The 23556-nt window shown below is 38.2% G+C and overlaps 3 protein-coding genes across 3 annotated transcripts; all 3 read left to right on the forward strand.

Moving 5' to 3' along the window:
* Positions 1-1399: 1399 nt before the first annotated feature.
* Positions 1400-4045, forward strand: LOC137939773 (cation/H(+) antiporter 15-like). The gene is made up of 2 exons (XM_068784869.1): positions 1400-1627; positions 1757-4045. Exons 1-2 carry the CDS (start codon positions 1400-1402, stop codon positions 4043-4045), a joined length of 2517 nt encoding a protein of 838 aa, XP_068640970.1.
* A 10089-nt stretch (positions 4046-14134) lies between these two features.
* Positions 14135-15291, forward strand: LOC137939789 (probable inactive receptor kinase At2g26730). The gene is made up of 2 exons (XM_068784870.1): positions 14135-14597; positions 14720-15291. The coding sequence occupies exons 1-2, from the start codon at positions 14135-14137 to the stop codon at positions 15289-15291; spliced, it is 1035 nt and encodes a 344-aa protein (XP_068640971.1).
* Positions 15292-16588: 1297 nt separating this feature from the next.
* On the forward strand, positions 16589-19276 carry LOC137939800 (cation/H(+) antiporter 15-like). Its single transcript, XM_068784873.1, has 3 exons — positions 16589-16792; positions 16882-17883; positions 17978-19276. Exons 1-3 carry the CDS (start codon positions 16589-16591, stop codon positions 19274-19276), a joined length of 2505 nt encoding a protein of 834 aa, XP_068640974.1.
* Positions 19277-23556: the final 4280 nt, after the last annotated feature.

The raw sequence follows: 23556 nt of genomic DNA on the forward strand, positions 1-23556 counted from the left end.
CAAATGACAAGGTGGGGGATTTTTCTCCCCCACCCTTCCTTTCCTTCTTGAATGTTAGCTCAGTATGAAGTTTCCTGGCTCTCAGCCACCTAGAATGCAATTGATGGCACACTCAAGCAAAAAAAAATATTAAGAGAATAAAATAGGTCAACCTTATACAATCTGTATAAAATGATCTTCTTACATTCTACCCTTAAATCAAGAACTCACCGTTTCAAAAAATCAAACAGTATCAACACTCAAAATCATGAAATAAAATTCATACCAGTTTTCTTACAATGATTTCTTCCCGAGTGTACTTTGAACTGTCAACAGGAAATATCGGAAAAAAAAAAAAAAACAGAGCTGAGTTTGCTTATAGAAACAGAGTGTGCTGTTCAGATATCCAAAAAAACTTTCCAATAATGAAGGAGCACTGCTGAGAAACGAAGCTGAGAAATGAAGAGAGAGTTAGAGATTTTTTAGGTTAGCTCGGCAACGAAAAAAAAACAGAAAGATTAAATAAAAATCTTACCTCCTTCCGTCGGACCGTCGATTTCGTCTCGTCGGCGAGGAAAAGCTTGGATGAAGAAATCGAAGAGGAAGAAGAGAAAGAAATCTTTGAGGAAGGAAGACAGAAATCGTAGAGGAATGAATCGAGGAATCGAAGAGGGAGAGGGAGAACGAGGGATTTGAAGACCAAATCCCCCATTTCCCCTGAATACCTGCCGATGGACAGCGATTTCCGCAAGAAATCACGCTGAAACGGCATGGAAATGGTAGATGGAGGTAAGGGTTTCACAGGGAAATTTCCCGAATCGAAGAGGTCTCCCGCTCGCTCGTTATATTAACGAGTCGGCTCGCGAGCCGACGATCCGAACCGGGCTCTGCTCAAGCTCGACTCGTTAATGTAAACGAGCCCATCCCTGAGTTCGAGCTCGGCTCGAGCTCGAAATATAACATTTCGAATCGAGCCAAAACCGAGCCGAACTCGAGCGGTGTAGTGATCATACCCTATAGCAACCCTTAGCTATAGGGTATGATCACTACATGAGAAATGACAATCCATGTAGGTCCATATGATGCTGATTCATGTTTGTGGATTTGCCACCATATTAATTCTTACAAGAGGACATGGCCATCATGTCATCCCGATCATGGTTTTGCACATCCATCGATACCACCATCACCATCTTTTCCTATGTCATCCTGCTGGCTTCTCAGCTGTTCCGTTTCCGTGATTCATTGAATATTTTTGCAGTCTAAATTTATTTCAGGCGAGTGTTTCGCTCCTCCAACCGTGCTCCCTTCTCTCCCTTTGTGGTATACCTCCCGTAGCTCTCCTCTCTTCTTTTCGTTCCTTCTCTCAGATGCACCGATTCTGACGACGGAAGGGGAGCCGGATACCTAGACTCCGGCCATGGCTTTGAACAGATCGATCAATCAGTTGAATAGAACAGATTTTTTGCCGAACTCATGTATGGCCCCTCAAAGGATCTGGTCTTATGGCTTCTATAATCACAACCGATCTCTTTACTACTCGCTACCCCTTTTGCTGTTTCAAATCGTTATATTTACCTCCATCGCGGGCATACTCCGGTTAATTCTCAGGCCATTCAAACAACCGAGAATCATTTCAGAAATCTTAGTAAGCTTCATTCTTCACATCATTTTCTCTCTTTTTTTTTCTTCCGAACATCCCTCTGGAGAACTAACAGAGATTTTTATTAGTATGAAGAGGGAACTAAACAATTGTATGTTTATTTGCAACGAGTAGGCGGGGATAATCGTTGGACCTACCGTGCTCGGAGCCCAGAAACACTTCGACAGTCTGATATTTCCGGTACGAGGGCAGGTCATGTTGGATACGCTCGCATGGATTGCAATCATATACTACGTCTTTGTCGAAGGACTGAAGCAAGACATAAGCGTCGTAACACGTGCAAGGAAGAAGGAGCTGATCATCGGCTTTATTGGAATCATGGCGTCTTACGTGCTCTGCGCATTATTCGTCTTCATGATAGAACGTTTTCTACCGGACAAAACCAAAAAATTGGGCATCCTCAATTTCATGCCAGGACCAATGGCCATATCTAGCTTCCCTGTCATCCAACCCATCCTCGTGGAGCTCGGCCTTCTCAAGTCTGAGCTTGGACGACTTTCCATGTCGCTGTCCATGCTTAACACTACACTGTCATCTATAGTAGCCGTAATCAATCAAACTGCTCGACACAGCCGTAGAGGACTAAAATACGGAATCTACAGCTTCCTTTCTTCTTTTGCGATGATAATGTTTCTGATCATGGTGGCTCGGCCAGCGACATTGTGGATAATCCGCAGGATACCAGAAGGAAGGAGGGTAGATTCCAATGTGGTGGTCGCGTTTCTGTTGTTATCCTTGGTATTCGCAGCCATTAGTGACGCGATCGGCGCCGTGATATTTATAGCGCCGTTCATATTCGCACTACAGATCCCGCCAGGGCCGCCTCTGGGTTCAGTTCTTGTCGAAAAGGTCGAGACTGTTCTCCGTTATTTTCTGTTGCCTATCTTCTTTGTTGTCAACGGACGAAATTGCAATTTACTCGACGTCGAGGACTGGTCTACATGGTGGCTCGTTCAACTCACTGTTTTCTCTTCATGTTTTGGGAAATTTATGGGAACAATGTTGACTGCTCAGTATTACAAGATGCCTTATCAGGAGTCGGTAACTTTGGCCCTCATCATGTGTTTCAAGGGCGTTGTAGAATTGCTCGTCTTCTCCATTTGGAAGAGATTTCAGGTATGTTCCATAGGTTTTCTACTCCAAAATGGCTCTACATTTGGCCTCCGATCAATGACTGAAACTTTTGAGCTTTGTTCTGCATCTGAATCTTACGTGCTTCGTCTTCCTACAAAGCTAAGAAGCTGCTTTGTGCAGGTCTTAGATGGTTCAACAATGGCAGCTCTGCAGTTGGCCATGATCGCGGTGACCGCCTTCACCACCCCCTTGGTTCGAAATCTTGCAAGACGATCAACGAAACCGTTGTTTGCAAACTATGGGAGCTCCATCCAACAAACCAAACCCAACGGCGAGTTCCGTCTCCTGATGTGCGTCCACGACGAGGACAATGTTCCTACACTCCTCAACCTACTCAACGCATCCAATGGCACGAAAGCAAGGCCGATCAATCTCTGTCTTCTTCACCTTGTTGAGCTCGTTGGCCGGGGTGTGCCAATCCTCACTGCCCACAAGGTCTCTGTTGGCGATTCGTTTCATTCCAATCGACTCGACCATATAGTCCGCGCCTTCCAGAACCTGGTGAAGCGAGGTGGAGGCCATGTCTTACTCAATCCATTCACCAGCGTTTCGCCTTACAATACCATGCACCAAGACGTCTGCAAACTAGCAACCGATATGAAGGTGTGTCTCGTTATCGTTCCTTTGCACAAACATGCCATCTACAATGAGCAAGCCACCGTCGCAGATCGCACCAGCCGACTGGTAGTAAGGAACATTCTCTACGAGGCTCATTGTTCTGTCGGAGTATTGCTTGACAGAAGCAATTTGATCAGCCATGTCCCTAGATGGACTGCAACTGCTCAATTCTCGTTTCGTGTCGGGACAGTATTCTTTGGAGGGGCTGACGATCGGGAAGCACTGTGCTATGTGTCGCGCATGGTAGAGAACCACGGCGTGAGTTTACTGGCTCTCCGTTGCCTTGCACCTTACAGTGGCCTCGATCATGAAAGGGAGAGACTGCTTGACGACGAGTTGATCGGAGAATTTAGGTTAAAGACACTGCAGCAAGACGACGTCGTTTACAGGGAACAAATGACGATCGATGTGGAGAGTATGATGAATTCCATTCGATCCATGGGAAGTGACTTTGATCTGATGATCGTCGGACGACGACACCCGGCTCATTCCTTGATTATGGGTGCATTATCAGATTGGAGTGAGTTTATAGAGCTAGGGGTGATCGGGGACTTCTTGGCATCATCTGACTTTGGCAAGAGTGGTGCTTCAGTGTTGGCTATACAACATAATAGGATAATCAGCAGTTTGGCAAATACGGTTTGGTTATAAAAAAAAAAAATTTAAGGGAATTTTGCTAAATTACCCATTTTTTAACAAACATTCACAAAAATAACAAACTTACAAACTTAATATAAAAATACCATATGTTTACCGATCAACTGCACAAGTGTACAGTCCAAAACGACATGTTAGTTTTTACCACTTACATGGTGTCACGTCAGCACACCACGACATCGCTCGTCACCTAACACATCATCAAATAGCCGCATCATCCGCTAAGTGTACGACATGTCATCATGATACATCATCACTTCCATGTTAGCGTACCTTTTTTTGCCATTTTTTCCATTCATTATTGGTTTAAGTTTTTAGTATTTTTAAAAAATTATTTTTTTGTATTAAAAATCTTACATGTTTCATTACCATCAATTAATATAATAAAAAACAAAAACATGTATTACTTAATTATTTAAAAATTATTTTCCAATCCAATTAATAGCTTACATTATCGATTTAGGATATTATTTAATTAAATAAAATATTTTATAAAAATTAATTTAGTTTGTAAAATCTTCTTTGTCGGTGCATATTTTACTAGCTTCTTTTCTATTATAAAAAAATATAAAATTTGTATAGCAATTAATTAAAAATCATAATCTTACCTATTTGACACCTTTCATTATCTATTTAATATATTTTATAATTAAAAAATACTTTTCAAAAATTATTTTAAAAAAAATCTTATTTATTGGTATGTGTTTCATTACCTACTATTTATTTAAAAGATATTGCAAATTTTGCTTAATTATTTATGAAACTTTTTAAATTTAATTAACACCTATCATTATATATTTAAGATATTTTTTAATTTAAAATATACATTACAAAATATATTTTTATTTTTTCTCAAATCTTGTTTGACAGTACACATTTTAATACCTTCCATTTGCATTAACAAAATATAAAATTAGTATATAATTTAATTAAAAATAATATTCTAATCTATTTTAAAAATATATGAAAAGAGTTTTAGTTTTTAAAAATATTATTTGTCTGTAAGTGAACTATTACCTTCTATTTATTTTAAAATATATAAAATTCGTGAACTAATTAATTTAAATATAGTCTAATCTATTTAACACATTTTATTATCAATTTATTATATTTTAAAATTTTTAAAATATTTTAGTTTTTTAAAATCCTATTTATCAATACACTTTTTATTACCTTTTATCGTTGTAATAAAATGTAAATTTTAAATATTAATTTGTAAAAAAATTCAATTTAATATGATTTAGACCTTTCATTATAGATTTAAAATATTTTCTAACTTAAAAAATAATTTAGAAGTAAATTAATTAGATTTAAAAACCTTATTTATTGCCAGACGGTTTCATTAGCTTATTTTTAATGGAATAAAATATAAATATCGTATTAAATAGTAAAAAATTACTTTAAATTTGATTAACACCTTTCATTATTGATAGAATATTTAGGGTTTAGGGTTTAGGGTTTAGGGTTTATGATTAAAAAATTCTTTAAAAAATTATTTTAGTGCTTATTAATATTTTTTTGTGGATACAAGTTTCATTTCCTTTTATTTATTGTAATAAATTTTCAAATTTGTATATTTCAAAATCTTTTTCAGATGTAATTAACACATTTCATTATCGATTTAAGATTAATTCAACTTTAAAAAGTATATTATAAAAAATATTTTAGTAGTACACGTTAAATTATCTTCGATTGATAATAAAAAAAACTAAAATTAGAATATTAATTAATTAAAAAATTCTTCTGATATGTTTAACACATTTCATTATCAATTTAAGATATTTTCTTATTTATAAATTTTAAAAAAATTAAGTATTTAAAAATATTATTTTTTAGTACATGTTTCATTACCTTCTATTTATTGAATTCAAAGATTTAAAATTTATATTAATTATTAAATTGTAAAAATATTTTTAAAATTTTTATTTAAATTTTTTTAAATCTTATTTTTTGTACATGTTTTATTACCTTCTATTTATTGGAATAAAAAATAAGATCTTTATATTTATTAATTAAAAATCATATGCTAATCTATTTACCACATTTCATTGTTAATTTAAGATATATTTAAATTTAAAAAATATTTTTTTTTCTTTTATTTAATAAAAAATTGAAATTTTAATTTAAAAATGTTATCGATATTTATCGACTTAACTCGGGATCTTAACCCAAATTGACACACTCATTGTTTCTCATTACCCTCATTATTGCATATTCCTAAATATTATCCAATGTCCTCAATTTGACTACATTGGTATTACTCATTGACTTGTGTCAACTTGCATGACGACAACTCTTAAAGGCACAAGAGGCCAAAAGACTAGCTTTGTCTAATAATTTACACTACTTTAGAAGATAAAACATTTTATGGCTTATACAAACAACCAGGCCACTGCCAACAAGATTTCTCTGACTGCTGCTATTTCTATAATAGGTATGGTTTTAGCTTCTTCCCCATCCTGGATCATTGATATGTAACGATGCCCTCCTTAATTCTCTATCTCTTTGTTTCCCTCACAAGTTTGTTTCTATAATAGAAGGATCCCAAACCAAGGTACATGGGGTGGGGTCCACATTTGCTACACCTCTTCATTTAAAAGATGTTTTATTTGTTTCTGAGTTTTCATTAAATTTTTTATCCTTTAGTCAACTCACAAAAAAATTTAACTGTTTCATTACTCTTTCTCCCACTTCTTGTGTTCTTCAACATCTGAAGACAAAGCAGGTTATTGGTGGAGGTCGTGAAAGAGGGGGGCTCTACTATCTTGATTCATCAGTACTAACGGCCACCACTAGTGCTTAGTGGCTTTTCAGTGGCACAATAGGTTAGGACATCTTTCCATTTAGTCACTCAAATAGATAATTCCTACATTATAGTCCATTTCCAATCTCAACTGTGAAAACTGTCAAGTGTGTTGAAGAGCAAATATGGAAGAGTCTTACATGACTCTCACAATAAGAAGTCTTACGGAGCTAAAATTATTATGCAAACGGGTCTCACAAAAAAGTTTTAGTTTAAATGTGTTTTAGTTATTTTAGTTTTCTATTTATGTTGAGTTATTTAATTATGCTAGGACTTATCTTTAAGTGTTAGAGTTTAAGTGTAATTGGGACAAGGGTAATTTAATTGTAATTGGACTCTACTACTTTCCCCTATTATAAATAGGGGTGTATGTACTCAAATTACATCAAGTCAATTGAGTTTTTCTCTTTTCCATAAATTCAACATGGTATCAGAGCAACTCATGTGAGTTAACTCGGTCAATTCACAGGGATAGCGTGATTATTTTCTTATCTATTATCTCTAGTAGTTTAAGTTCTTATCTTCTTTTTTTCTCTTTTAAGTCCCTATACCCATTGTTTGTTTTACATTTCACCTCTATATTGAGATTTTAATATTGAATATTATATATTGATGGAAATATATTCGAGTCTACTTTCCAACGCAAAATGAATTTTGGCAATAGGAGTTATCTAAAAATAGAAATTGATATTTGAAGCAGCAAAGGCCAAACTGCAAGAGAGTTTCGAGCAACAAGCTTCAACTTTCGAACCATTTTATGCTATCAAGAACGAGACTTTATATAGAGAATTATATATCAAACGAAAGATATGTAAGTCTATTTTCTTACCTATTCAACCAATTCTAGATCTGGGTTTTTTATATTCATATATTTATCTTTGAAGATTTAATGGTCATGCTGACAAAAGAAGAAAGTGTACTTAGTTCAACCGGATTACAGAGACTGAAATCTATCAGATAATTTATCTCAAAAGAAGTATATTTTATGAATATAAGTTATACTTGGATGAAAGGTATTTAATTCTAGTTTCATAAGGAGAAAAATTTATGTTAATCTGATCTATATTTAAGGATATATTCGTATTGGAAGAATCAAAGATCATAGTGGTATCCTGTTGCATTGAAAAATCCGAATTTAGCCCGAATTTTTTGCATCACTTTTTTAGTTATTGTTATTGATAAAAAATATTAGGAAAATATCTCACTTACCTTTTTTTTCGGTTACCTTTCTCCTACCATTCTTTTTTTGGGTTGCAAGAAATAGGTATTTTATACCATATGTTGTGGTAATTTTTATGTGAATATTCAAGAAAGGGGAGACACAAAAAACAAATTTTTTGCATCTATGAAGAATTGTATTTGTGAAGATTTTTTTTTTAGAAAAATAAAATTGAATACCAAGAATTTTTTTCATTGCAAGCTGAGGTTATAAACTTCAGTTTGAGGGGGAGTATGGAAGAGTCTTACATAACTCTCACAATAAGAAGTCTTACATAACCAAAATTATTATGCAAGCAGGTCTCACAAAAGAGTTTCAATTTAAATGTATTTTAGTTATGTTGAGTTATTTAATTATGTTAGGACTTATCTTTAAGTGTTAGAGTTTAGAAGTAATTGGGATAAGGGTAGTTTAATTATAATTAGACTCTACTACTTTCTTTTATTATAAATAAGGGTGTATATACTCAAATTACATCAAGTCAATGGAGTTTTTCTCTTTTCCATAAATTCAACAAAGTGAGTAAACACCAACGGAGTACTTATTCTCCTCGTGGTGAAACCAAGAGTGTCGCCCCATTTTCTTTAGTTCATATTGATATATGGGGCCTTATGAACATCTCCAATGTTTCCTAGTCTAAGTATTTCATTACATTTGTGGATGACTTTTCCCGAGTTACATGGTTGTTCCTATTAAAAGAGAGATCAAAAGTCTTACCTCTCATTAAGTCTTTTTTGTGTCATGGTGTCTACCTAGTTCAACACTACTTTAAAGACTATTCACTCCAATAATGCTAAGGAATATTTGTCTTCAGACTTCCAAACTTTTTGTCACGACAAAGTTATCATTCACCAAACCCCTTGTGTCTACACACCACAACAAAATGGTATGGCTGAAAGAAAAATAGACACCTTCTTGAGGTAGCATGTGCTCTACTCCATCATATGAATGTGCCTCATTTCTACTGGTCCCATGCTCTTCTCACCACCCGTTATCTTATTAACAGGTTACCGTCTTCAATGCTTGGTCAATAGACACCATATTCTTGTTTTTTTTCCTAGTGATAAGTTGTTCTCTCTTCCTTTGAGAGTACCTATTTTGTTCATAATACTTCCACACATACTACTAAATTGGATCCCAAGGCACTTAAATGTATCTTTTTGGGATCCTATCGTACTCAGAAAGGATATGTCTATTACAATCCATCTCTTAAAAAATTGTTTGTTTCTAGTGATGTCACATTTTTTTAGGATCAACCTTTTTATCCATCCACCGGTGCCTCGCCTAGCTTTTCTACAACCAATGAGTTCCTAAACCTATTGTGACAATTGATGACCTCACACCTCATGCTAGTAGTGATGTACATGTCCCGCCTCTTGAAGCATTAGCCGACACTACATCTATGGAGTCTCCAAATTCCTCTGAGGTAAGTTCTCCTTCTCTGCCCCTTATTTTTTGTCCTTTATTGGATACCCAGCCTATTGCTCTTCAAAAAGAACCTAGGGCTTGCAACCCAACCTTCTACCTCTCAACCCATTGCTCATTTTTTATCTACTCATCGATTATCACCATCTTGTTGTCGGTTTCTTGCCTCCATTTCTTTTGTTGTTATTCATTAATTATATTAAGAGGCCCTTCAAATTCCAGGATGGAAAGCATCCATGGATGAATAAATGGTAGCTCTTTATGAAATCAAACATGGCGCCTTATTTCCTTACCATCTGGTAAAAAATCGATAGGCTGTAAATGATTCTTCACTGTCAAACAAAATTTGGATGGCATGGTGGCCCGACTTATGGCTACCCAATGTTATGGAATTGATAATGAGAAAACTTTTTTCCCAGTCACCAAGCTCAACTTTGTGCGTCTCTTAATATCTTTGGTTGCCAATTCTCGATGACTTGTCTTTTAGCTAGATATAAAAAATGTCTTCCTCAATGATGATATTAAGGAGGAAATTTATATGCAGCAAGCACCTAGATATGTCGTTGACGAGAAGTTGGTGTGCCATCTTACAAAATCATTATATAGTCAAAAACAATTTCTATGGGCCTAGCTTGAAAAGTTTAGTCAAGCAATGATTCAATTTGAGTTTACAAGGTGCTATGTGGACTATTTTGTATAAGCTTAACCATACTAAGAAAGGAGTTGTACTACTTGTTGTATATGTGGATGATATTATTTTGACGGGTAATGATTCTGACAACATCAGTCAGGTAAAAAATAAGATATGCAATGAATTCAAGACAAAGGACTTGGGACTTCTTAAGTATTTTCTCGGTATTGAGGTGTTTTAGTCCAAGCATGGTATTATCTTATCACAGAGGAAATATGCTCTTGACTTGTTTGGAGAAACAAGAATGATGGGATGTTGCTCTCCTAACACCCCCATGGAGACAAATACAAAAGTATTTGTTGGCTAGGAAGAAGAAGTTGATGTCGTCAAGTATTAGAGGCTAACTGGCAAACTTATCTATCTCATTGTGACTAGACAAGATATTTCCTTTGCAGTCAGTGTGGTCAATCAATATATGCTTAAACCTTAGATGTCTCATTGGCATGCATTGGAAAGGATTCGCAGGTACTTGAAAAAGGCACCAGGACAAGAGCTCTTATATAAGTGTCATGGTCACCTCATTATTGAAAGCTTTGTCGATGCAAGCTGGATTACCAAATGATAGAAAATCTATTTTAGGATGTTATACTCTAGTTGGATGCAACCTTGTTACATGGAGGAGTAAAAAAAAATATGATTATAAGGTTCAGTGGAGAAGCATAATACAAAATCTTGGCACATGTGATAATTGAGATTCTATGGATTAAATCTCTTCTAGCTGAATTGAGATTCCACAAAGAAGGCCCTATGTTATGGTCATGGGTTAAGTACTTGGCTTTCTGCTACCTACCAGGCACTTGGGTAGTATTGGTTAGGTGCTTAACATTTGGTATCAGAGCGAGCACCCACGTTGCGAGTTCAAATCACAGAGGGGGCGACCTAGCAGAAGGGGCGACCTAGCGAAGGGGGCAATCTCGTGGAGGGGGCGACGTAGTGGTGTCGCTAGAGTGGGTCGTTGCTAGAGTGGGTCGTCGCTAGAGTAGGCCATCGCTAGAGTAGGCCGTCGCTAGAGTAGGCCGTCGCTAGAGTGGGTCATCGCTAGAGTGGGTCGTTCCTAGAGTGGGTCGTCGGCTCGTGAAGGTGTGATGTGATGTTGTAGTCCTGGGTTAAGTACTTGGTTTTTCGCTACCTACCAAGCCGGTCTTTTGGGTAGTATTGGCTACGTGTCTAACACCCTATGGAACTCTACTATGATAATCAAGCAGCAATCCACATTGCCTTCAACTCATTATTTCATGAGAGAACTAAGTATATCGAGGTGGATTGTCACTTTATGAGAGAAAAGTTGCATGTAGGAATCATAAGCTTTAAATATTTCTCAACTCATAAACAACTTGTTGAGATGTTCACGAAGTCAGTCAACTCCAAAATTTTCTCCACTGCATGTACCAAGCTAGGGTTATACAATGTTTTTACACCACCAGCTTGAGGGGGAGTGTTGAAAGTCATAGACAAGCTTAGGTGGCATTATTGTAAATATCTTAAGTTCTTTGTCTTTTCTTTACTCTCTCAATGGTGAGGGTTATACTTGTAATTTATGTATTCTTGACATCTATAAATAAAGGTTAAGAGGGTTTACATAATCTTACACAACCCTAGTTCTCCAGCATCTTTCTCCTTCTTCAAATTCGTCATTCTTCTTCCCCTCCTTCTAAATCTTCTCTCCACAAGTCTTTTTCTTTTTCTCACCCCTTAATCCTCTTCTATTTTGATTATACATCATGAAATCCTAAGTTTTAATAACAAAGAAGATAACATCTTGTATATTTTGAGGGAGGTCCTTGTGGAGATTCGTCAACCAACTTTCTTTGATATATCTTGTCATACCCATGACGGAGGAGCTGAGGAGATCATTTAGAGCGGGAGTTTGAATAGAAATTGGTGTTTGCTTCATATTGGAAGAAATCTTGAGACTATGAGGGCCAAGCTCCTCAATTTCCAAATTAGTTTAAAACACCTTCAAGAGAAGGGGATAGACTGGCTCTTCTCTCTCAAATAAAGTTGGAAGAGCTCTGCAAAGCCATCAATTTCCCTCTCATGAAAGTGAATGTCAACTCTTGTCGGTTCAATGATACTTTTAGGGGCACAGGTTGAGAAATACCTTACTCATTGAGGTCTAGTATGACATTACTCACTCAAATTTGGCATTTCTTCACAAGCATCACTATCTTTCCTTAGAGTTTTCTTCATGGCAATGACCTTCATCCTAACCATTGTAGCTTTATTTCGTTTTGAGATAAAGTGTAGAAAATGAGGGTTTTAGCCTCTTATTTTATGGGAACTCTCTCAAAATCAAAAGTGGAATGGAAATTTGGGGTCACTGGAGCTCTAGAAAAATCATTGGAAAGGGTTTTGAAATGATTTTGGATTAAGAGATGGGTTAATTTTTTTATTTTGACTCTTCATCTTCTCTTTTTTCATCATGAATGATCGATCATTTTGTTTCAATTGATCAATCAATCACTTAAGTTGATCGATCAACCAATAGGCATTGATCTATCAATGACCTATGTAGAGTGACTAAAATGTAATTTTTTGATTTCTACTTCACTCTATTGGCACTATAATAATGGGATGTGTTCGTTAAGCTCAAAGTTTTCAGCCTAAGTGAATCAATGTGGGTTGATCATGCCCAATTCTCCTCAAAGCATAGAGAAACGGTCAAATCCTAATGGCTTTATAAAGATATCCGTTAAATAATTTTTTTATGGGGACAAACTCAATTTTAATAACCTTGGTTTGAACTAGCTCTCTAATAAAATGATGTCTAATTTCTATGTTTTGATTGAGAGTGGTGAATCAGGTTCTTACTTAGACTTATGGCACTCATGTTGACACAAAGGATTAGAATTTTTTTTTTTTTTATCTAAGTCACAGTCATCTAGTTGTTGTTTCATCCAAAGAAGTTGAGCACAACAACTTCCACATGTTATGCATTAAACTTCAGTAGCGTATAATGCAACTGGATGTTGTTTCTTGGAAAACCAAGAAGCACAAGTAATTGATAACTACCACTAGTACTCTTTATGTTAAATTTAGAACCGGGAAAATCAGCATCCAAATGACCGACTAGATCAATGGCTGAAGAGTTTGGGTACCAAATACCTTAATTGGGTGTCCCAAGTAGATAATGGAAAATTTTGTTCACTGCCACTAAGTGGGATTCTCTAGTATCGGATTGAAATCTAGCAAAAGTATACCGAGAACAATATATTTGTTCTACTGGTTGAAAGGTAGAGTAGGGTTCTACCGGAGTTATCTGAGACAAGTTTCAAGGACGAACTCATGGGTGTGTTAATCGACTAAAGATTCTCGATGTTGAATCTCTTAAGAATTCCTTTAGTGTACATGGACTGATTTATGAATGTGCTATTTTCGGTTTGAGTTACTTGAAGTCTAAAGAAGAATGTGAGTTCACCCATTAAACTATCTTCTCTCACTTTCTCTGTTTTTTTTTATCTTCTCTTTTTCCTTTTCTGTTAATAATTAATATAATTTTTTTAGGATGAAATGAACTATAATTATTAGAAAATTTCAACGCATATTGACATACTAACTCTAGAATTATTGATGATATGACATTACATTTCTAATTCCAGAGTAACTTCAGTCAAATAACAGCTTTCCTTGGAGTAAAGTGGTAGGGGAATTTGTGTTGGAAGTGCTGATATCGTTTCTCAGGTTAGGATGCTTCTGAAATCTGATCTTGGTCTATTCTTTCGTGAAATTGATTTTATAATCCATCGAAGTAATCGGAATTCTACATCGAACGTTAAAAACAATGTTTAGACGATGACAACTAAAACGAACTTTGGTGTACTTCAATGATTCCTAAGCAGGCTGAGGCAGGCAATGGTGTACTTCAATGTACTTCTGCTTAGTTCCTGCTCAACAAACATGATCTTTTGGTTGCTGACATTCCCCTTGGCCTTTCTCTTCCTCCTGATGGTAGGCCTTTTCTCCAGGACTATCCGATGGGTCCGCACCAAACTCCGCAAGGCTGCCGGCAGCGCCCCGGAGTTCGTAGACGAGAAGATGAAGGAAACGATGACCCCTGTATCGATCCTCGAGGTGAATGTCATTCTCCCAAGCAAAGTCATCTTTGTTGACGTGGGTTCGATGAAACAGTTTGATCCAGCAGAGTTCGCCCAAATTCCTGCTGTTGCACTAGGCGAAGGGACTGTCGGTCCCCTCTTCAAGGCTGTGCTCAACTGTGGATCGATTGTTACCGTTCGGAGAGTTCGAAACGGTCCATTGAAGAAAACTGAACTGGAGAGTTGGATTCAGTTCTTCGGTGGGATTCGCGATAAATGGCTGTGTCCCATTCTGTTCAGTTTCTGGTACGGGGATGAAGCCTTCTTGGGGTACGACTACATGTGTCTCGGCAGCTTGGAGGAGCTTTTGCACGGTAATGATTACTGAGATATATATAAACTGTTCATCTCTTCGTTCTCTGCTAAAAAAATTTCTTTTTTCTTTTTTGCTTAATTAATTAGCAGCTAATCGATCGAGAACTTTTACGTTTCGTAGGGAAGGAAGGCATTCAATTTACCCCTCTAAACTGGGGAATTCGGCTGCAGATTTCTCTATGCGCTGCCATGGCAGTCGCGAATCTCCACTCCAGAGTGTCACACAATGGTAAACCTCTGGTTTGTGGAGTCATCAAGTCCTCAAACGTCTTGATCCGGACAGACTTCACCGCCTGCCTGACAAGCTACGAGACGCCCTACTTGGCTTCCCCGACAGTAATCATCCGAAGAAACGCAGGCCGGTCAGCTCCAGAACTAATCAAATCGCACGGCAACCTGCATTTCACCCACAAATCAGATGTCTACAGCTTCGGCGTCTTTCTTCTGGAAATCGTTACGGGCAAGAAACCGATGTTCAGCAATGACGACAGGGATGAGATCAGGCTAGTCGATTATATAAAGAATAAGAAAATGAAAGATGGAGTACGTACGATCTACGACGAGAAAATGGGAGAAGTGACAGATAGCATGGGGAAGATGATCGAAGTAGCCCTAGTATGCATTAAAGCAGATCCAAGTGAAAGACCTACGATGGAAAGCATAGCAAAGATGATTCGGCAGCTCCAATCCTAGTTTTACATACCAATAGAGGATTATGAGTTCAGATTATTCATCTAACAAAATGGTGCACAAAAGGTGGTGAAATCTTTCGTTAACAAAAAAGTTAGATTAAGGGAAATCTTATTGGTATTTCTCACTAATGAGTAGATCATAAAGTCGACATCTTTGTACTCACTAATCTATATAGGATTATTTCTTAACATTCATCCTCGCTTGTAGACCCTCTTTTGTGGTTCTATATATGAACAATTTGGGTAGAGGCCTACGTACGAGTACTTGCTCTGATACCATATTGATGATATTAAAGAGAAGAAGAAAGTAATAAGCTCTGTGTTTTACATTGATGAAGAGACAATTATTTATAGCTTTACAACAAGATCCGTAGCATGTACAACTCTTCAGCTAGTTTTACATACCAATAGAGGATATAGGAATGTAAAAATCAGTAGGATTGAATCCAATGGGATCTTATCCAATAACTGAAGGGATTGTACTTATCCCTTATCAGCTACAACTTGTTCAGATCATTCATTTAACAAAATGGTGCAGAAAAGGTGGTGAAATCTTTCGGATAACAAAAGAGTGAGATTATGAGAAGTCTTATTGGTATTTCTCACTAATGAGTAATTATACTTTGAAGTTGGGTCCAAAATCCATCTCAAATTTACTAGCCAACTTAGGAATTCTTTTTCCCGACTAATAAACTTAAAATCTTTGTATTTACTAATCCATATAAAACTATTCCTTAAAATACACGATATCAAATCAATGTAGTACGTCAATTTTTATACTTTGTAATTGATTGTGTGAATACTAAATGAATTTTTTTTCGGTTATTAATTTGACCCTTTTTCCCTTCTATCCTATCAGTTATTTGGAACGGAATATCGAAATAGAAATAATAAAAGCTAGCAGATTAAGAATTTAAGTAATCTTATGTGCTTACTATTTATCATTTGAAGACTTAACCCAAGAAAATTAAGAAAAAGTTGTACAATCAAGCTTTGTTTGAAATTTTGGGAAACGTTTAAGAACACATTAGAAAGCAATTTCCCCAAAAATAGTTCCAAGTTGTGGACTAATGGTTATAAAACATTCTTCAGGTCAAACAGAGATCCACCGACCGTCAAACCTTCCTCGGCATCACCACCTCCCACCACCCAGATTTCCCTCGATGCATCCCGGTCTCTCCTCTCTCCCCTCACTCTCCCGCTTCATCTGCTGTTCTTCTTCTTCATTAATTTCCTTTTGAGTCCGTTCAACGTTTGGAATTCTGAGAATCTGCTTTTTCTTGGTCGACTCTTGCAGCATGAATAGCAACATCGAGTCGGACACTCCTTATTGCATCAATACCATTTCAGTCGACTCAAATGGCGTGTTTATTGGAGGAATTCCTCTCAGACATTCTTTTTCTCTTCTTTCCTTGCAGCTCATACTGGTCGTCATCATCAGCCGCTTCCTCTACTTCGTCCTACGGCCTCTCAGACAGCCTCGAATCATCTCCGAAATCCTGGTAAACTACCTTGTCGATCGTTTCATCTTTCCCTTCATTTATTGAATTGTGAGTTTTGCTGATCGAAATCGTTGTGGGTGTTGGTGCAGGGTGGAATCATCGTAGGCCCTTCTGTTCTTGGACGCAGCGCGGCGTTCCGGAAGGCAGCGTTCCCTGTAAGAGGAAAGACTGTCCTTGACACAATGGCGACGTTTGGGGTGATGTATGTGTTCTTCGTCATCGGAGTGAAGACCGACCCAAGTTTAATCCGAAGGGCAGGAAAGAAGGCTGCCATTATAGCCCTTGTGGGAGTCCTCTTACCCTACCCAGCCATGATGCTTACTGTTTACCTCCTCAAGCATTACCTCTCAGTAAGCTTGGGAGACGCTTTCCACGTATCAGTTATTACATCTTTCCAATCGATTACAGCCTTCCCCGTTACCATCCCAATCCTCTCCGAATTCCACTTCCTTAACTCAGAGATCGGTCTCCTCGCCACTTCTTCTTCCATCGTCTGTGGCATCTGCTGGTGGATTACGATCTGTATCTATGTCATCTTGCACGCGAGCATACACTCCCCCTTGAGGTCTTTGGGGGCTTTTCTCTCCTTGCTTGCTCTCGTGGTCTTCATCTTGTGCGTGTTCCGGCCATTGACGAAGTGGATCATCCGGAAAACACCGGAAGGAAAGCCGGTTGCGGAGGTTTACATTTTCATTATCCTGGCTGGAGTATTGGTGATTGGATTCTTCAGCGAGATGGTGGGAGCGAATTCCTTTAATGGTGCGCTGGTGATGGGACTGGTCATCCCGGACGGGCCTCCGCTGGGGTCTACACTCGTCGAGAAGCTGGACTCCGTGCTTTCGGAGCTCTTCTTGCCGCTCTTCTACGCCATGAGTGGCCTGAAAACTGACGTTTTTGCAATCAGAGACATGAAGCAACTGATGGCTTTGCTGATGATTGTGATCGTAGGGCTTCTCATGAAAATTGTCGGAACTCTGCTGCCTTCCCTCTACTTCAAGATGCCTTTTAGAGATGCGATCTCGCTTGGGCTGATCATGTGCGTTAAAGGACAAGTGGAGGTGCTCACCTACAACTACTGGTGGGATGCCAAGGTCGATCGGAGTCCACTGATTACTTCTTCTTCCTCCTGAGTCTAGTTTTTGGATTTGATATTAACACTGATGAATCTGTCTGTAACTGGTGCAGCACTTGAACAACCAATCGTTTGCAGTCCTGGTACTCTCCGCCGTAGCAACCACAGCCATTGTTACACCCCTCTTTACCTTCCTCTACAACCCTTCTGACCGCTACATGGCCAATCAACGGCGAACCATGTTTCATCTGAAGCCCGGCTCAGAGGTCAGCATCCTCACCTGCATCCATCACCAACATAACGTCCCTACCATTATCAACCTGCTCGAAGCAACCTACGCCACAAAGGAGTCGCCGCTCGCCGTTTACGCCATCCGCCATGTCCAGCTCGTGGGCCGTGCAGCACCTCTCTTCATCCCCCACAAGTTCGCTCGCAACACTTCATCGGCGTCGGCATCCACGAGCGGAGGTGGGAGTGTCAAAGGTGGGTCTCAAGTCGATCCCATCATCAATGCCTTCCACATCTACGAGCAAAGAAACGAAGAAAGTGTTTCCGTTCACTCCTTCACTGCAGTCGCCCCTTACACTACCGTCCACGACGAGATCTGCCAACTCGCATTGAACAAAGGCGTCATCCTCATAATCATCCCTTTCCACAAGCAGACATTAGACGGCTACATCGAGATCAACCATGGAGCGCTAATAATGAACCGAAATATCATTCACAACGCACCATGCTCCGTCGGACTTCTTGTCGACAGGACCATCGGGGGAAGCTTGTGCACGCTAGTGGGCAACTTCTCATACCATCTGGCCTGCCTGTTCTTCGGGGGGGACGATGACCGCGAGGCACTCGCTTATGTTTCTCGCATGTCGCAACACCCACACGTCAGGATCACAGCCATCCGGTTCCTCTCTTACGGAAGCGCCATTGACAGATCAAGGGAACGGAAGCTCGACAACGACTTATTCGAGGAGTTTAAGGCCAAAAACATAGGGAATCAAAGGGTGGTGCAGAGAGAGGTGATGGTCAGGGATATGGAACAGATTGTTACAGTCATTAGATCGCTAGATATTGATAGCTTCGATCTTTTTGTCGTGGGAAAGCACCACGAAAACAACTTACTTCTCTCAAAACTTGTTAGCAGCTGGACTGAGTTTCCAGAGCTCGGGGTAGTAGGAGATCTTCTTGCATCGCCAGATTTTGGTTCCACAACTTCCATTTTGGTGATCCAACAACAAATTAATGTGCGTTTGCATGTGCCTGGTTTGCCAAATTCTTTGACGATGGCCGGAAGAGAAGACACTATCCGAAACTCCACAATAAGGCATCAATCTTCCCCTAGCCGACGCTCGCCAAGAAGGATACAAGAAGGCGACGCCAGTGTAAGGTTTCCGAGCTCACAAGCGTAGCAGTTTCCTTAATAATCCTCTTTTTCATTTTTCATTCTCATCTGTGATGAGTTCAAGAATAGAATTAGTCCCAAGAAAAAAGTTTGGAAGTGTATTTTGTAGTCATACGTTTCTAGAAACCAAAACAGAAATTTGTAAGCGGTACTGTCACAAATCTAGAGAGGTAAAAGAGTTCCAAAATATTCGTCGAATTTGTTCTTAAGTATATATAGGGGTGAAAACGAAGAGAGTGGAAAGAGGAAAAGAAAATGTTAGAGATAAGTGTAATTTTCTTACTGCATGAAAACAAGAATTGAGACTTGAACTGATGATTTATCGTTGTATTTGTGTAAAATAGATTACCCAGATGAGTCCCCAATGGCCTTTTTCCTTGAGTGCTCCTCTTAACATAACCTTAAGAATCATCGTCAATTTATCAACTATAATCCATATTCATCCAATCCTTTTTTGTCAATTTATTTTCAAAAAAACAAAGAGGTTTAAAACCTAAATTTCTGGAGAGAATAATGGTAAATATAAGGTGATAAATTAATAAGTTTTAACACGGTATTTCTTGTCTATAATTGACTTATTGGAACAAACACATGTTGTGTAGGGCTAACCCAAACCATGAGTTAATTGGATCATGACATGGAACAAATCAAAATGTGAAAGTTGTACAAGGAGGTGTTATAGAATAATAAGAAAGAAGAGTGTCACTCTGAACTTGTTCTCAAATGAAGTGGTAATATAAAACTACATGTTTCATGAGATAGTGAAATATTGGATTGGAGCACAGAGTTATAGCATCGACATTGTCACAATAAAGTACCGATTGTTGTAAAAAAAAATATCAAGTTCAGTGAGAAGAGAGCATATCCAACGGATCTCAGTTGTAGTGGTTGCAATAGAGCAATATTCCGCCTCAGTAGAAGAGCAAGTCACAGTTTGTTGCTTCTTAGAACTCCAAAAGATAGGATTGTGACCTAGGTAAATAAGATAGGGATTTGTGGAAGTGAACCATCCATGTTTCCTACCCAGTCAGCAACGGAGAATGCATTGAGAGACAAAGAAGATTGTCGATATAGGACAATACCATGATCCAAAGTCCCTCAAAGATATAGCAACAATACTTTAACAACATCCCAGTGGTTAGTGGTAGGTCAATGCATAAACTGAGATAACATATTTACCACATAAGCAATATCAAGGCGCGTAAGAGACAAGTATTGGAGACTACCAACAACAGTCTGATATTCAGATGGATCAAAGAGTGTCCTGCTAGACTAAAGTGTGAATGTATATGTCGTTACAAGAGGCATAGTTACATATTTTGTATTTGTCATGCGTGTGTGAGCAAAGGGATCATAAATATACTGGTGTTGAGACAGAAGTAAACCTTGAGGATGAGGAACAACTTCAATTCAGATAAAGTAAATCAAGGAGCCAAGATCCTTGACTGAAATTCGTTGAGCAAGAAGGTGGATGAACGTTGTCATGCCTTGATCATTGTCTCTTATAATAATAATGTCATCTACATAGACCAGAATATACAACACAATAGTACCTATGTGAGAGATAAATAAAGAGGACTCTGCAAAAGAGTTGGTAAAGCCAAGGTGAAAAGAAACTGATGCAACTCATGATACCAAGTACGTGGAGTTTGTTTGAGACCGTAGATAGCCTTGCAAAGTTTACAAACATGGTGGGATGATCACGATCAATGAAGCTCAGTGGTTGTGCTATAAAAACATCCTCAGACAGGGTACTTTGGAGAGATGCATTATTGACATCAAGTTGTTGAAGCGAGCAGCCACGACTTACGGCAAGGCTAAGAACAATGTAAATAGTGGTAGGTTTGACAACAGGACTAAAGGTTTCATAATAATCAACCCTAGGATGATGGTGAAACCCTTTGGCAATTTAAACGAGCCTTGTACCTGTCAATAGAGCCATCAGATAAATATTTAGTACAAAAAATTCATTTGCAACCAACCAAATTATGTGAGGGATCAGAGCGAACAAGTTCCCATGTCTCATTCCAAAAAAGAGCATCATATTCATCAAACATAGTCTAACACCATTTGGGGTTGATGAGAGCTTGAGTCATGATTGTAAGTTCACGGTCGTCAGATGTAGGAAGTTGGACTATGAGGTTTAAATTTTGGATGGGCTTGTAAATATTGTTCTTGGATTTGATGACGATAACACAGGGAATGGAGAAAGCAGGTAGGTATGATGGGTGTGGGTTGGCCAATGAGGGAGGTGTTTGAGTGGGGTTAGGTGCAAGGTCTTGAATGGAGCTTGTAGAGGGCTCAAGGATCAAAGTTGTCGTTGATGTACGGATAATCGAAAGTAAGGACACATAGGAACACTGGTAGAAGAGTGTGTCAGACGAAGGACTGTTGAGGAGAAACGGAAGTGCAGTGAAGGGGCAGATAGACTCAACGAATGTAAATGACTTGACGCATAAAGATGAGAGGTAGTGAGTTCAAGACATAAATAGGCACTTTAAATGGTAGAGTACCCAAGAAAGACACAAGGAGAGAAATGTGGAGTGAGTTTGTGGGTGGATTATGGCTTGAGCCATGGATAATAGAGATAAGCAAAAATTCAGAGTTTAGAGTAGTTAGGAGGAGTAACAAAAAGTTTGGTATATGGTGAATGAAGATTAAGCATGGGAGTAGATGGTTGATGAGATAGACAGCAGTGGAGAAAGCCTATGACCAATAAGATAAAGGTATAGAAGCATGAGAAAGAAGAGATAGACTTGTTTTGACAATATGACGATGTTGTCGTTCAAAATACCCAATGTTTAGGTGTATGTGGCAGGGACGTGAGATGAGAAATGTCATTGGTAGCTAGAAAATAGGACGTTGTTTTATATTCTCCCCCACCCCATTATCAGAATAGAGTGTTGTAATCTATTTACTAAAGAAGTTTTCAACAAGAGATTTAAACTAGATAAATGTATCAAACACATGAGATTTTCATTTGAGAGGGCAAAACCAAATATACTTTACAAAGTGATCGATAAAAATAACATAATATTTGAAATCATTAATTGAATAAAAATGAGAAGTCTAAACATCCGAGAAAATAATTTTAAAAGGGGAAGAAAAGACACGAGAAGAGTAGGAGAATTATAATTTGTGACTCTTATTGTATTGACAAGAATTACAATTGAAAGTAAAATTCGGATGATGCGATAAATCTAACTGAAAAGTAGAAACAATGTGCCTTAGAATCGGAGTGGATAGATGACCTAAGCAATGTTGTCATGCAGACGAAGTTGTCTTAGCACTGGAAAAGACTACTAATGGTGAAGACTGGGTTGAAGATAACAATCACTCATACACACCATTCTTAGTTCGACCCTGCAAAAGTGTTGCCTCCGTGCGAAGATCCTTCACAAAAAAATAAGTTTGAAAAAACCAAGAAATAATAATAAGATTCTTTTGCATGGTAGGAACACGATGAGTATTATTTAAAGAAAATGTGCAAAAGGGTGTAGAGAGATATTTGGAACCGGTATGAGTAATAGGGAGACTTGTGCCATCACCAATCACAATATTGTTAGTACAGTCATAAGGAGTGTGAACAGAGAGATTACTTAAGACAACGGTAGTATGGTGCGATGCGCTACTATCCAGAAGCCAAGCAGGAAAGGTAGTGGTTGTAAAATGTGCTTTGTGATTGCCATTGTGCTGAAGGGCGTGACTGCCATTGAGGAGTTGGGCGAGGAGCTGGTGGTGGTAGCAATAGTGGATACAATTAATGTTGTGGAACAATGTGTCCAAATGCACGACACCACTGGCAATGTCTGAGGTGGGGTGTCGACCATCACCCATGAGCACAAATTCAAATGACAAAGAAATAATAAGTTCTTGTTGACAAGTTGGAAGACCACTGAGATAAATATGTTGTACCTCACCGAAGTGGAACTTGCTGAGGGTAGTGTACTTTTTTTTTACTATTGTGTATATGTGTTGGCCTCTTTCTTCGATTAATTAGAATTTTGATTAATCAAAACTATTGATTTTCAGGACAACATGGATTAACTCATGGATAAAAGGAGAGACATCATATTGGGGAGAAAACAGGAGGAAGAAAGAGGTTATGGATTTGTATCCTAACCCTCCCCCTAAAGCTCTATCTATAGATAAGTAAAGCTACAATATTATAAGTATACCTCTGAAATTTAAACTAATTACATCAATGCCATCTTTATGGGCTTTAGCCCATCTTCTAATACACTTGGACGTGTGGGCCTTCCTTAGTCGTGTGGGTTTGGGCCCATC

This window comes from Aristolochia californica, unplaced genomic scaffold (genome assembly GCF_029961685.1).
Source record: "Aristolochia californica isolate CCGP_79_NKW_82.1479 unplaced genomic scaffold, dmAriCali1.0.hap1 SCAF_10, whole genome shotgun sequence".
Lineage (NCBI taxonomy): Eukaryota > Viridiplantae > Streptophyta > Magnoliopsida > Piperales > Aristolochiaceae > Aristolochia > Aristolochia californica.